Source organism: Squalius cephalus, assembly GCF_949319135.1.
Source record: "Squalius cephalus genome assembly, chromosome: 6".
NCBI lineage: Eukaryota > Metazoa > Chordata > Actinopteri > Cypriniformes > Leuciscidae > Squalius > Squalius cephalus.
In genome coordinates, this window is record NC_137127.1 from 20,511,856 (window position 1) to 20,528,403 (window position 16,548).

At 34.1% G+C, this 16,548-nt stretch overlaps 1 protein-coding gene across 2 annotated transcripts in view; it reads left to right on the top strand.

Annotated features, from left to right (window-relative positions):
• Positions 1–16,548, top strand: part of arhgef17 (Rho guanine nucleotide exchange factor (GEF) 17) — a 95,615-nt gene that overhangs the window by 68,610 nt on the left and 10,457 nt on the right. The window contains exons 5-14 of one of the 2 annotated variants that reach the window (XM_079873620.1): positions 4,397–4,513; positions 5,391–5,483; positions 7,266–7,451; positions 10,046–10,096; positions 10,189–10,298; positions 11,202–11,287; positions 11,477–11,595; positions 11,801–12,008; positions 14,023–14,284; positions 15,780–16,015. In XM_079873620.1, the coding sequence (XP_079729746.1) occupies positions 4,397–4,513; positions 5,391–5,483; positions 7,266–7,451; positions 10,046–10,096; positions 10,189–10,298; positions 11,202–11,287; positions 11,477–11,595; positions 11,801–12,008; positions 14,023–14,284; positions 15,780–16,015 (1,468 nt within the window). The remainder of the gene's footprint in view (positions 1–4,396; positions 4,514–5,390; positions 5,484–7,265; positions 7,452–10,045; positions 10,097–10,188; positions 10,299–11,201; positions 11,288–11,476; positions 11,596–11,800; positions 12,009–14,022; positions 14,285–15,779; positions 16,016–16,548) is intronic. The other variant, XM_079873621.1, reaches the window with a different exon arrangement.

The following is a 16,548-nucleotide window of genomic DNA, read 5'->3' on the forward strand; positions in this document are numbered from 1 at the left end:
ATACTAAAGGGATGACGTGCAGGTTGTAGGCTTATTAGTTGACATGGTTGCCATATTGTCTCAACCCACCGGTCTTACTTAGGGTCTATGATGTCGTGATGCTGGTGCCGTTCTGTCTCTCAGACACATACACACGTGCACACACAATTTCTCCTGCTGCTAGGTCTTCGTCTCATCCTAAGTGCTGAAAGTTTTTTTCATGTTCTTTTGAAAGAAATTAATAATTTTATTCAGCAAGGATGCATTAAATTGATCAAATGTGACAGTAAAGACATTTATAAAATTACAAAAGATTTCTATTTCAAATAAATGATGTTCTTTTGAGGCCATAAAATCTTTTTGCAAGAGTTTTGAGAACTGAAATGTAGCCTAGAAGTTTTGTTTCAAAACGATGTGAAAATCATCCTGCCCACTCATTCACATAAAACAGTATATTGATTGATTGATTTAAAATTTGTAAGACATGTTTTGTGTTAGAAAGGTCATAATGTGAGGAGGCGTGAATGATCATGAATATTGATGTATTTCACACCTGGAAAGACAATGACCCTTTCCACTAATGGCCCTATCAGGTGAATGGGACTGTGAGGGAACTACATGAAAGAATGTGAGGAGATTAAAAGAATGGCTTTTTTTATTGTTTGAATGTTATTTACTATATATATATATATTAGGGCTGTGACATTAACGCGTTAATTTCGATTAATTAATCTGAGAAAAAATAACGCGTTAAAAAAAATAACGCAGATTAATCCATTCCATATTGACCTTTGAACCTGGAGCCGTTCTAGCCACCATTCGACTGTAAAATGAAGGAGGGAGACGAGAACGCGCTGGCGCTGCCTGGATCATTGATTGGAACATTTACTTATAAAAAAAACAGCCGGCATTTCAACGTTGATTCGCCGGTGAACGTAAGGGACCAAGGTCGAATCAATGTTGGATTATGTTTCCATTGTGCAAAACGAATCAACGTTGAAATCGTGACGTTGTTTCATTGTTGATTTCGTGACGTTGTTTCACCGTCTCTTCTTTCAATATGGGTGAATAAAGATTGTATGTCGACGTTGAACCAATGTTGAATTATGCTTCGGTTTTGCAAATTGAATCAACGTTGATATCGTGACGTTGTTTCACCGTCTTACCTTTCTTCATGGGATAATGAGTCATGACAATGCTGACTGAATTTGTGATTAACTGTACACTAAAATATTGTTAACTGTCAAATTACTTGCAGCAATGGCTTAAACACATTTAATAAAAATATAGATACATGCTCAAGATTGTAAAACAAGTTTTATTCTGAAAAAACAAAAGTCTAAAAATACTTTCTAAAACAGATGAAAAACATCTCAAACTTTAAATTGCAGCATTTTCGAAGTAATGTTAAAAACCTGTAAAGCAAGTGTAAATAATGTTTATGATTTAATGTTTAATATTAAATGTATAATTTAATCATGTTCAATAATTTAATAATGTTCAATTGTATTGTATTGATTATTTGCTAGGCACAATTATTTCAATGCTCACCCTTTGAACATTTGAACATTATTTCAATAACATGTTCAACACAATTATTTTTAATTGATTGACAGCCCTAATTTATATGCGATTAAAATGCGATTAATTTCGATTAATTAATTACAAAGCCTCTAATTAATTAGATTAATTGTTTTAATCGAGTCCCGGCCCTAATATATATATATATATATATATATATATATATATATATATATATATATATATATATATATATATATATATATATATATATTGACAAAAAAGCACATTATTGAGCACACTGATCTAAACACAGACACCTTTATGTCATTCCTGAAACAGTTCTTGTTCAACATACCTGGCATTTCCAATGTGTTTGCCATGCACTGATGAAAAAACAGTAGTCAGTGATGGAGCTTATTTTACCATGTTCGTTTAGAAAATCAGTCCAGTGAAGTTGAACAGCCTCTTGATGTTGGTGCAGCGCTCTCAGGAAGAAGAAAAAAAAAAAAAAAACGTTTGAAGAGACTTGTTTGAAAGTTTGAGTCTGCAGGACACATCAGTGGCATCTGGTCCCTGTAAAAAGAAACAAAACAGCTGTGAACATGCTGATAGGGCTGCACGATTTTGAAAAAAAAAATGTTTGGTCCGATTGTTCTGGTTAAAATTTCAATTTACGATTTAAAATTCACAAAAAAATTAAAAAGAACAACAGGTTTGTTGTGCCTACTTGCTATAATTCTGTCCCAAACATTTGGTGCTTCTAGATCAGTATGACTAATAATAATTATGATTATTGTTAGTAGTAGCACTAAATAAAAATATAAAAATAAGAATTATTGGGAACACTTACAATAAGGTTTCATTCGTTAACATTAGTTAATGTATTAACTAACATGAACTAACAATGAGTAAAACATTTATTACAGTATTTTTTAATCTTTGTTAATGTAAGTTAATAAAAATACAGTCGTTCATTGTTTTTTATGTTGATTTACAGTGCATTAACTAATGTTAGCAAATAAAACTTTTGATTTAAATAATGTAGTAGTAAATGCTGACATTCTCATTAATTAAGATGAATACATGTTGTAGATGTATTGTTCATTATTTATTAGTTCATGTTAACTAAAGTAAACTAATGTTAACTAATGAAACCTTATTATGTTACCGAATTATTATAATAACACTATTTTGTTATTAAAAAAAAAATATATATATATATATATATTTTTTTTTTTTTTTTTTTTAACAGTATTAAGAATAAATCTAAATACCATTTATATTTGCCTTGGTGAGCATAAGAGACTTCTTTCAAAAATATACAAAATCTTACCAACCCCAACTTTGGAACTGTAGTTTACTGTACTTTCCCACCACTTTTAGTGCATTGTGTAATTATGCTAATTGGGATGCAGCCTAACATTTGTTCAGAATAAGGTGAAGGTCTGTTCTCTCTGTAGGAATGCTAAGTGTCTCAGTGTGGGGCTTTAATCTGTCTGACCCTCTGCCCCGGTTTGGAGAAATACCGCCTCACGACTGCTAGGTACACGTTGTTTAGACATTCCTGTCAGATTCATGTTCGCACATCAAATGCAGGATTTATATGGCCTCTGACTAAATTAGTCGCAAACTGACAAACTCAGATAGTTTAGACACCACAATTCTGTTTTATGGGATTTTTAAGGCTTTGGGGCTGTACTGAACCCTGTGCATGTAAGTCTCAGGCCTGGTGTAGATGGTTGTCTCAGACAGGGCTTAGATAAATTAGGACATTTAAGTAGCTTTTATAAACATAAAAACATTACTGCTGTGCATCTTGAGACAAAACAATGGTACTGACCTATTTTAAAATATACCAGTGCATGTTGCTTTGAGTTAAATAAGCTCAAACATGCATTTTAGTCTGGGACTAGGCTTAAGCCTGGTCTGTCTCCTAAGCTCATGCCTTTAAACTCACGTTTTTTAAGGTTCTCATTCATTTTCTTCATAGGAACTTCTTCGATATCAAGCTTAAGATGCATCATAACTTTACAAATACAAAAGTCTATGGAAAAAAAGCTTAAAAAACAAATCAGAACTCCTTTGTAACCATAGCAACATGCTAAGAGTAACCCACAACAACCTAGCATTGTGACGGTAACTATTTGCGCTACAAGAAGGGGCCATTATCTTGTTTTATGAGTTTTATTAGATATCATACAACCCAAGTCCCATGCGAAAGTCAAGAACAAAAACAAAACATGATACTAAAGGTCATTCACCTTATTTGATAAACGAAAATATCAAATTATTTAATTACATTATTATATTCATGTGCACTTTAATGTTCAGTACAACTGCAAACCAGACTCAAGGAAACCTGAGCATCAGATGGCTGTACATAAAGTTTGAAATAGTTTTTATTTATTTAAAAAAAAAAAAATCAAAGTGTGAAAATGAAAGCCTCTATGGAACAGACATTGTGCAGATATGTCAGCATGTTCTACAGGGCTCGTAAAACAGGACCTCTGTTTCTGGTGGGTGTAAATTGTCCCCCTGTGGCTTTAGAGTTAAACATTACAGAACAGACTGAGTCACACGCTGCCAGTGAGCTGTCTTTCCTCACGACAAGCTAAGGAGATTTATTTGAGGACTGTCTATCCACACACACCATCCATCCACAAAGATAACTACTCAGAGTTGTTCTCACTATCAGATAGGAAGCCATTTTAGTAACAAACATATCAAAAAGCACTATACTGTTTTTTTGTATAAATATGGTAACATAACTCAGAATTCACTAAGGACAGTATTGCTCTGTGTCAAGCAATGATTAGCAGGCTAGGGGTGATGTTTTTAAAGGTGTACAGTTGTTGTACAGTGTTGATCAATAATGATTCCACTTTCTCCTCAGTTTTCCAAAGAGATCCTCGCCAATATTTATTCAGCATACATCGACAACTTCATGAACGCCAAAGACGCAGTGAGAATTGCAAAGGAAGCCAAGCCAGCTTTCCTAAAGTTTCTAGAGGTACATTACGGTTTTGTGTGTGTGTGTGTGTGTGTGTGTGTGTGTGTGTGTGTGTGTGTGTGTGTGTGTGTGTGTGTGTGTGTGTGTGTGTGTGTGTGTGTGTGTGTGTGTGTGTGTGAGTGTAAAAATAATTCTACACTACAATTATCCCCTCAAGAGGCTGTTTGGCAGCTCTTGGACATTATATGGCCATTTGGCACAGCTAAACTTTAAATATATGGATTTTGTCATTGTGCAAACTATGACCTGTTAAAACAGAGAAAGACAGGGTTCATTTTCTGTATTTGTGTTGGACTTTTAATGTCTTTAACTGGAGATGAGGGTAAACCAGTGTTATTTTAGTATTATTTCTATGCTATTCTATGCTATGCTAGCTTTTTATTTTTTTATATATATTTTTTCATTTCCATTTTTTTTATAAGTTTTATTTTGTATAATTTTAGTACTTAAAAATATTTATTTCAGTTAGTTGCCTTGAAAACATTTCTCATTTTTAAGTTTTGAAGTGTAAGTTTTTTTAAATCTAAATGATAAATTTATATTTATTTATGTTTTTTAATTAATAAAAAAACATTTTAAATAGTTTTAGTTAACAATAATACATTTAACTGGGTTAAAAAATTGACGTAAATTCCCTAGTTTTAAATGCATATTTATCTTTATCAGCTGAATCATAACATGTTTGAGGTGTTTTTGAACTCAGCTGTTCGAAGATTACTGCCCTCTAATGGTAACTCTGCAAACTGAACCTAAACGAAGTTATCTAGTAAAGCATGGTTGGATAAACTGTACACATGAAGTTGAAATCAAGATAAAGTATGGTAGTACTTCTAAACTTTTTGTTTGTGTTCTGTTATTCTATCTCTTTCCTCCTCAGCAAAGCATGCGTGAGAATAAGGAGAAACAAGCTCTGGGTGATCTGATGATAAAGCCAGTGCAGCGGATCCCACGATACGAGCTGCTAGTTAAGGTGACACTAACCATCCCCTTTTTATTTTTACCATTTTGTGTCTGTTAGTTTTTATTTCTAAGTGTTCTTTTCATGTATTGTTGCTTGTTTAGAACACATTAGGTTGGGCTGAACGATGAATTGAAATAAAATCGAAATTACGATGTGTCTAGTACATTATCGAATCGCAAAGGCTGCAATTGAATTAAACATATGCGTAGCACGTTTCAGGGCCTTGGTTTGCAGTAAATGCATCTTCTTACTTAAAAACTTTTATTTGGGAATACAACATGCACTATCCAATTCAGCAAATATGTTAATGAGATGCGTTTATAAACCTAAATTTGGCAGATTTCCACCAAAATAAAAGCTCAATGGTTTAAGAAATTAAGTTAAGAAATCAAGTTAAGAAATTAAATTAATATTTAATATTAAAGTTATTAAATACAATAATTATTGTTATTGTATAGTCAAATTGATAAATGACAATAAAAGGATTTGTTTTTAAGGCCAAATTGTGCAGCTTTTCAAACAAGCACCGCAAACAAAAAAAATTTGTTACATTTTTAATCACTATCACAATTTTAATCAAAAACTTTGCAGTTTGATTTTTCCCAAATCATTCAGCCCTAACATCAGGTATGTTTGTGTGTGCTTACAGCTTAGCTACGTCATATTTATTTACCCATCTTTACTGTTAATCTTAAAGGGATAGTTCGGCCAAAAATGATATTAAACCCATGATTTACTCACCCTCAAGCCGTTCGAGATGCATATGTCAATCATTTTTCAGACGAACACATTTTCAGTTATTTTAGAAAATGTCTTAGATCTTTCAGTGGTTATAATGTGAAGTTATGGGGTCCTCCTCCTTCAGGTCCCAAAATGTGCATGCATCCTTCACAAAAGTAATCCATCCGGCTCCAGGGGGATAAACGAAGGCCTTCTGAGGGTAATCCGTGCGGTTTTGTCGTAAAAATATACATATTTAAAACTTTATAAACGAAAATAACTGGCTTCCGGTAGCAGTAGCGTAGGAAGCGTCGTGACGTAGAACGAACGTGACAGCGCAGCCAGAGAGCAGAGCAAAACAAAACTCTACGTTCGTTCTACGTCACGACGCTTCCTACGCTACTGCTACCGGAAGCCAGTTATTTTCGTTTATAAAGTTTTAAATATGTATATTTTTACGACAAAACCGCACGGATTACCCTCAGAAGGCCTTCGTTTATCCCCCTGGAGCCGGATGGATTACTTTTGTGAAGGATGCATGCACATTTTGGGACTTGAAGGAGGTGGACCCCATAGCTTCACATTATAACCACTGAAAGATCTAAGACATTTTCTAAAATAACTGAAAATGTGTTCGTCTGAAAAATGATTGACATATGCATCTCGAACGGCTTGAGGGTGAGTAAATTTAATATCATTTTTGGCCAAACTATCCCTTTAAGGACAAAAATGCTAACATTCAATGCTATTTTACAGTCCTTTTCCGCATGTACATACTAGGTACTTATTATAGCAATTACAATAACTGGGTTATAACTAGGTACTATCCCTGAACTGACACCCAAACCAAACCATAACCCATGTCGTTACCTTATATTACCAGTGCTTTCTTGGGTAACTACACTGTAATTACACTGTAAGCACACGTACTGTAAAATAAAGTGTAACCGTTATCAATATCTAGGACTGAAACGTCATCCATGCATTTTATGTGTATTTTATTTTTTGTTACTTTTCCTGTTGTTTTGGTAGTTTAGGTTTTAAATGACACATTCTGTTTGTGGGCTTCAGGATCTTCTGAAACACACTCCTGAGGATCACCCGGACTACCTGTTTCTGCTGGAAGCCCAGAAGAACATCAAGCGACTGGCCGAGAGGATCAACAAGGGCAGACGGAGCGCGGAGGAGCTGGAGAAAGAGACGCGTGTCATGCAGGAGATCGAAGCGCACATTGAGGGCGTGGAGCATGTGAGAGACGTATAAATCAGCCTTACTTCTTATTCTTATTTTTATTTATGCATCTTTTTTAAATCCCTGTTATGTAAATGATCCCTATTTCATGCCCAGTGTGTATGAAATGCGCATGAAATAGGCTGTAAAAATAAACTTGCCTCCCCTTATCTAATCCACTAGTTAACTGTTGCTTGAACTAGTCGACCTTTATATTCTTTTTTACATTTTTGCTTGCAAACGCTATTTCACGTTGACTAAATATGTGCGATTGATTTCAGTAGTTTGACGGCTAGTTTGTATGAAAGCTTTTTTCGCCACAGAATACAAAAATAAATGATTGTGACCTTTTATTACACTTTAACTGTCACCGTCCCGTATACGGGACGCCTAAGTTTACTTCACTATATTACAGTTAAATCCTAATTTAATCATGACAAACTATATATCGTTAGAAAGGTCTAAGACTCCTTAATAGATATTCCAGCACTGTTTTTTGTTACAATTTATGCAGGAACAGTAATAGATGAATTTATGACAAGAGTGCACCTCAAAAAATCTACATCATAACAGGCGTTTCTGGCGTTTGTCACAAAAAGTCGACGCACACACTTTTAATAATTGAAACTTTGGTTTTCATGCTAAAAGTTCATAATAAAACATTTAATCTAGTATTTGTCAATAAAAAAAATTATAAAATAATATTATCCTCTAAAAAGTATAATATACATATTATCCTCTAAAATATAATATTATCTTTTTTATTGCCTTTTTTTATTACATCACATATTTTAGTAGTTATCATAAATTAGGTATCATTTGAAAGCTTACGATCTCAGAATTCATCCTGTGTAAACTGTTTTGAAATTGGACATTGTGTTACCATAGAAACTGTACTCTAAATTATTTTATCAGGCTCCTCCCCTTTTGGGCGTCGTCATGTTTCATAATTTATGATCAAAATATTTTCTAATCTTGACAAAACACATATTGTCAGAAAGGTCTGAGTCTCAAGGTTCCATATTTTGTGACAGAAGTGAGATTTGGACAGAAATTTATTAATTTGTTATGGTAGAATGCATACAGTTAAATTCAATGGAATTCAATGACACCCGGTGGCTATTTTTGGTAATACACCTAAACAAAATCTCATGGGAACTTCAATTTTTGTGATATCAACTTCAAATTTGGAACACAACTTGGTTAGATATATGGCTTTGATTTTATAGTAATTTTTTTGTAAAACATATTTTGTAAAATATATATTTTATATAAAAGAAAAATATTAAATAAATTATATTTGATTTAATGTAAATTTAAACTTCCATAACTTTTTCATACTTAAATTTTTTGAAGTGTCAAGAATAATCTGCATTTTTTCCCCTTTAAAACAAGACCAAACTTGGGTCTATACTCCAAAGCATTCTTGAATTACAACCATTTAAGCTTGAATAGTGCATTTTAATGTCCATTCTCAAAAAGGGGGGTGACAGCTAAGGGGTATACACTACCGGTCAAAAGTTTTGAATCGGTAAGATTTTTTATGTTTTTAAAAGAAGTTTCTTCTGCTCACCTTAGGCTGCATTTATTTGAAAAAACATTACAAAAAAACAGTCAAAAAAACAAAAACAGTAATATTCTTGAAATATTATGACATTTTAAAATAATTGTTTTCTATGTAAATATATTTTAAAATGTAATTTATTCCTGTGATCAAAGCTGAATTTTCAGCATCATTACTCCAGTCTTCAGTGTCACATGATAATTATAATAATTATTATTATTAATGTTGAAAACAGTTATGTAAAAAAAAATTGTCACGATTCTTTGATGAATAGAAAGTTCAAAGGAACAGCATTTTTTGTAACATTATACATGTCATTGCTGTCACTTTTGATCAATTTAATTCATGAATAAAAGTATTGATTTCTTTTATTTCTTTCCCCCAAAAATAAAATAAAAATTCTTACTGACCCCAAATCATCAAACCATCATATTAGAATGATTTCTGAAGGATCATGTGACACTGAAGACTGGAGTAATGATGCTGAAAATTCAGCTTTGATCACAGGAATAAATTACACTTTTCTATATATTCACATCATTCACATTTTTCACAATATTACAGTTTTTTTTTTAAATCAAATAAATGCAGCCTTGGGTGAGCAGAAGAGACTTCTTCTGAAAACATTAAAAATCATACCGATCCAAAACTTTTGACCGGTAGTGTATATCACAATTCTACGAAAAAAAAATCAGAATTACCAGGTTTATATATTACGATTCTCAGAATTGTGAAATATAAACTTGCAATTGCGAGAAAAATATCAATTGCGTTGTGAGCTGACTTTATTTATTTCTTAGAATTGCAACTTATCTCAATTGTGCGTTTATATCTCACAATTCTGAAAATTAAATTCATAATTGTGAGTTTATGTCTCAAAATTCTGGGACATAAAGTTAGAATTCCAAGATATAAACTCACAATTATAGAAAAAAGTCCGAATTGTGAGAGAAAAAGTCACAATTAGCTTCTTTTTATTATTATTCTGTAGCGGAAATAAGCTTCAAGAAGTATGTTTGCCCTTTGGTGGTACGTAATAATGTTTTTTTCCTGTCAGATCCTGAATCCGCAGAGGAAGTTCCTGAGACAAGAGATGGTGGTGGAATCGGTGAGCACAGATAAGCTCTCCATACAATAAATAAGATCATTTTTTACCAAAATTATGAGCTTTCTAAACTCCTGTGCTTCTCTTTACTGTAGAAAACGGTGGGCGGTAAGAAGGACCGATCTCTCTTTCTGTTCAGTGATCTGCTCATCTGCACCACGCTGAAGAGGAAGTCTGGATCTCTTCGCAGGAGCTCCATGAGTTTGTGAGTTCTGATGCTCATTTGCAGCTTTCTTTTAATAGTCCATAGATGTGAGGAGGTCCTGGGAAAACTGATGTTTGGTTTAGAAACCCCAGAGTCCCCTGAGCTCTTCTGCTCTGCAGTCCAAAACCAATGCAGTTTATCTCCGAATAACACTGCGCCCTAGTGGACGGTCAGGAAAACAGCACCGATATAGTCTGTACCATATCTCATTTAGCAGATGCTTTAAAGGGGACCTATTATGTTCATTTAGTTTTTTGGGTTTACAAGAATGGGTTTTCATGCTTGAATGTTCAAAAAACACATTATATTTCACATATTTGACATTGTTGCAGAACCCAGTCTGTCAGTAACACTGTTTAGTTCACTGTTTAGTTCATGTCTCTATGAACTCCTTCTGAAAAGCATAGTGTGCTCTAATTAGTCGACTGGACCAGTGTGTTGTGATTGGTCAACCACTTTGAGCGTGTTTGGGAAAGGTGACGTCCCTTACCATAACGGCGAGTTTCAACACACTACTAAAGCAACTCAACCAGGCATCGTCCCTTTTTTTGTGTGTTTGCGGGAATAATTTAAAGGTAGTTGCGAAGAAGCTAGCAGTAGCAAGTTAGCTTTGAAAACATAAGCCCTCCAAAGCCACTTCTCCTCCAAAACACATGACGCGCACAGCAGAATCAGCAAAGCGTCACGAGAGACTGTCTTACCTCATGTCTCAAAGAACATAACATTGTAATAATAATGGACGTAAATAATGAACGCTTAGGACTTTAAGTGTCTTGTAAATGTTTCAGTGGGGATCTTTCATGATTAACCCTTGTGGCATTTGAATCGCCAACCTTTCAGATGCAAGACTAGATCTTTAAATATCCTCGACTGATGATTATTATCTCTCTGCCACTCTTTCAGATATTCCGCTGCTAGTGTCATTGACACCTCGAGTAAATATAAGTTCCTGTGGAAACTGCCCATAGAAGATGTGGAGGTGGTTAAAGGTAGCGTTATTATCACACACAATCAGTATGACATGGTTTTTGCTCTTTTTTTTCTTTTTTTTACATGCTCTTAAAATGGAAATTCATTCATTCATACATTCATTATTTTGCCCCTTTTGTTAGGCTACTTTTTTTTCGATACTTAGTTTGACTTTATTTTATTGACTCAATGTCATTTTATCATCACAGGTTCTAATCAAGCCACTAACAGAGAAAATATCCAGAAAACCATCAGTCGTCTGGATGAAGATCTCAGCACGCTTGGACAAATAAGCAAGCTCTCAGAAACACTCAGTTTCCCCCATCAGGTCCGTCAAGCTTTAGTCTATAAAACACCTCATATTAATTTGTTGTTGTATTGCTGTTGCTATAAAGTGTTGGTCACTTGGTAGAAACTTGTCAAATTAGACTCATTAACATACTGTAGTGTTTTTACATGCAGTATGTGCCTCTTCTCTCCCACTCAGAAGAATGAGTGAAATATTCTGAACTGCTTTTCTCTGTCTGTGTCAGAGTTTGGATGATGTGATAAAGGATCTGATGGCGTCAGTGCACCGGGAGCTGGCAGAGAAACAGTCTCTGGCTTTCAGCATGACGTTACTACCCACTAAACTAGAGCTGACCACCGCTTCAGCCGAGACCACCTTCATCTTTGAGTTCAGCAGCCCTGATGCCCGCAGTAACTTTGAGCAGGCGTTTGAGGAGGCCAAGAAGAAGCTCGGTAAATAGTCTACCACCAGCAATTTACATCTAATTATTACTTTCCTAAAAAAAAGGAGGGGGATTATAATTTTCTGTTATGAACTTGGTGCAAACATTTAGCACAAGACAGACTAGTAAAAACGACAATATAAATATATATATAGAGAGAGATTGTACACACACACACACACACACACACACACACACATATATATTATATTATATTATAAACAGTATCCACTATATATATATATATATATATATATATATATATATATACACACACATATAAAACTGTTATTTTGGTATTTATATTATAGGATAATTTTTACGTTTTAGTTATTGTGATTTTGACATTTTTATTAGTTTATATATATATATATATATATATATATATATATATATATATATATATATATAATATTAGGGCTGTCAAAAGATTAATCGCGATTAATCGCATTCAAAATAAAAGTTTGTTTTTAATAATATATGTGTGTGTACTGTGTATAATTAAATTTGTATATATAAATACACACACATGCATGTATAGAAAAATGTGTTATTTATATATAAAAAAATATATATTTATATATATAATATAAACTATATAAATATATATACAGTATATGTATGCAAATATTTCTTAAATATATACATGCATGTGTGTGTATTTATATATACAAAATAATTATACACAGTACACACACATATATTATGTAAACACAAACTTTTATTTTGGATGCGATTAATCGCGATTAATCTTTTGACAGCCCTAATATATATATATATATATATATATATATATATATTTGTTTTTGCTTTACTTACTGAAATACACTCGTCTAGGTTAAAATACTAAAATTACTAATTTAGTCATTTAGATTAATTTCAGTTAATTGCCAAGGCAACATTTCACATTTTTTATGTTTTTTATGTATATCTAGTATTTGTATTTATATTTTATTTTATTTCAGCTTCATTTCAATTACCAGAAAACATTTTTAGTAGTTTAGTAATAGTTTGAGCTTTTACCAAGAGTAACACGGGCAGAAACCGAACAGCAGTTATTTTGATTCCCAAAAGGCACAAAAAAAAAACCTTGAACCTCCCAAAAATATATGCATTAACTATTGGTTGGGTTTTACATGAATGGATGTTTTATTTTTGGGGATTTTTATTTTTTGGGATATATATATATATATATATATATATATATATATATATGCAAAGCTCAATAAATAGTATGTATTCATGCAAAATCCTAAACATTCTGCATATATTATGTATAACCAGCACAAATTGTATATATTCAGTGAAAATACCAATAATTACTGCACTATATTCTTTACAAAGCCTGAGAAATACGACCTACAGTAGTGGCCAAAAGTGATGTCTGGGGTGATATTTTTATTTTATTTTATTTTTTTATGATCCTACAAGTTCAATTAAACAATCAAAATATGAGGAAAATATTTTATGTTTATTAAATATTTTAAATGTGAAGGAAAAACAAAACACTAAACTTAGTTAAAGGTATACTACTAATAGTAAAATTATAATACAAAAAGATAATAATAGAAGGTATTTATCTGTCGAAATTATTTGGCAAAGAAAAAGCATAGAAAAACAAAAATACATTTGACTACAACATAATCAGTTATTAATGTTTTGTTGATTATTACTTATTTTTTGTATGACATTATGGCCAAAAATGATGTCCGCATAATTCTGCATGTTTCATTGTGTTATCACATATAAAACAATTGACTCCTCCAAGCACAACTATACAAAATCTTTAACAAATTTTTAATAATATTTAAATAAAGGGTGAACATCACATTTGGCCACTACTGTATCTTCGTGGCAAAAAAAAACAAGTACTGCATATATTCATGAGAAGGCCAATAAATACTTGATATATTAATGAAACATACTTCATATCATCCCAACAAATATGGTGTATATATTAATGAAAAAGCCAATAAATGCTATATATTCATGACAAGTCCTACATATTGTACGTATTCATCCAGCCATGAACAAAGACCAGTGGGACCCCGAGTTCCTGAAGGCCATTCCCATCATGAAGACCCGCAGCGGGATGCAGTTTTCCTGCGCCTCCCCCAGCCACAGCTGTCCAGAGAACACGTATGAGGTGTGGGTGTGTAACAGCGACGGGTACGTGGGTCAGGTGTGTCTGCTGAACATCCGAGACGAGCCCACGGTGGAGGCCTGCATCGCAGTCTGCTCCGCTCGCATCATCTGCATCGCCGCCGTGCCGGGCCTGAAGAGCAGGTGAGTCCCGACGGCCCTAAATGCACCTGTTTGTGTGGCAGAGTCAGGACAGATTCTCCTGTTAAAGACTAATAATAGATGCCCTGTGTTGATGAGCACCATGAGACTATTATGTTAGAATCCCCATACAGATAGGACATGCTCACACTGCTAATGAGAACATTCTAGGTTATTTTCAACCTAAAGTGAATGTTCTTCGTGTGTGGCATGATCATTCCAACATCCTTCAGTATGTAAATGTACAGTACAGTTCTCCACTAGTCCTACCTATTAAAGGTGCTGTACAAGCATAAAAATACCATAATATGTTTAAATTTAGGAAAATGTTAAGTTCAAATACTTGTTTCTCCAAAAAAGACAATGCTACAGCCAGTTATTCTACTTTGAAATGTGCGTTATGTGTCGGAATGTCTGTTTTTGTTTTGGTCTGCGTGATCCCGCCCGCTGTAAATTTACCCAATAGTATTTCGACACCCCAGTTGACGGGAAACACAGCGTATTACAGCCATGGAAGCCAGCAAACGAACTGGGTCAGAGATCGCAGATTCTACCCGTCCCAAAAAGCCTCGGCAATTAAAATGTTCCAAACGTATACATTAGCTAATCAGCTTACAGTGTAAGGCTTGTCACTTCCCATTGTCATTTGCACGCGTGCTCTTAATCTGGCAAATCGTGTGAGCATCAAATTAGGAGGAAGAACAACTCTCTCCGATATTTTGAATTTGGACTGCAGTACCCATTTCAACCACTAGCTGTCCATATTACACACTGCACCTTTAAGGATAGTAGACAGTTTTGTAGCTAAAATAACAAAACATTTTACTAAAACATTCGGTTTCACTTTATTTTGATGGTTCCTTTAACACATTCTGTTGACTATAAGTAACGTTGCACCTACATGTCTCTCATTAGAGTGTTAGTAGAGTATAATAGACTGATAGGGTTAGGGTTTGAATAAGCTGACATGTAGTTGCAAAGTTTCTTATAGTCAATAGAATGTCTGTTGGGGACCATCACAATATAGAGTTACAGGTATTAAGCAGACAGTTTACTAATACTCTAATGAGAGTTCGCTGACATGTAGTTGCAAAGTTACTAACTGTATAGTCAACGGAATGTTCAAAAGGGATCATTAAAATAAAGTGTTACCAAACAATTCATATGTATATATTAAAACAGGTTTGCCTCTGTTCATCTAATGCATTTTTCTACACATATATGCAGTTTGCATTAGGGCTGGGCGATATATCGCATGACATTGATATGTGCCTCTCGTCAGTAAAGCCGGTTCCTTGATTAGTAGTAAATCGCCATAGAGCCGTAGTTAACTGACAAGCTGAGCCATATCGCATTCATTATCGCGGACGTATCGCCTGCGATAATTAATGCGATATGGCTCAGCTTGTCAGTTAACTACGGCTCTGTGAAGTAAATGCCGCTCCATTTGAAAGCAGGTGATGGCGATTTACTGCAAAAATGTCCATTCTGTCTGCAGAGAACGTGTCGGTCATTCCACCCCCTCCGCCCCATCAAATCCAATGGCGTCTACACAACCCCAGCTTCATATCTGCATCTCTGGCTCGTCCCTGGAGCTCAGCGAGCCCCCCGTAGTGCCCGCAGCAGAGCTTGTGCCTTTCGACAGCGATGACACCGATGATGAAGACTCTCCCAGCCCTTCATCGACACTGCAGAGTCAAGCCTCCCATTCCACCATCTCATCCACCTTCGGCAGTGAGTTAAAGCACATTTACAGTCTCTAAAATCAAGTACTACCTGACAGAAGTTTGGAATAATTAAGTCTCTTATGCTCACCAAGGCTTTTATTTGATCAAAAATACAGTATTATTATGAAATATTATTACAGTTTAAAAGAAGTTAATAAAATGTATTTTATTCCTTTTGACAGAGCTGAATTTTCAGCATCATTACTCTTCATGTGCCGATTTGCTTATTTGACTTAGAGACTTAATAGACTTCTTTCATAAACATTAATCTTAATTATTCTAATCTTTTAAAAGGCGGAGTACCTTATACTCACCCTCATGTCACTCAAAACACGTTTATTTTGCAATTTGTGTCTTATTAAAGGAGAACTGCGGTCAATTTTAACATTTGAGCTCATTTTTTTGTAAATTTGGAGTGCTGTCAGTACAGAGAACAACGACAAAAATCGGTGTTGCCTACACAGTGTTATCCTCTTTTTAAAATGTGCACCCTGTTGACTTCAATGGGGCAAGTTTTAAACCTGCTTTTAGCCTCTTAAC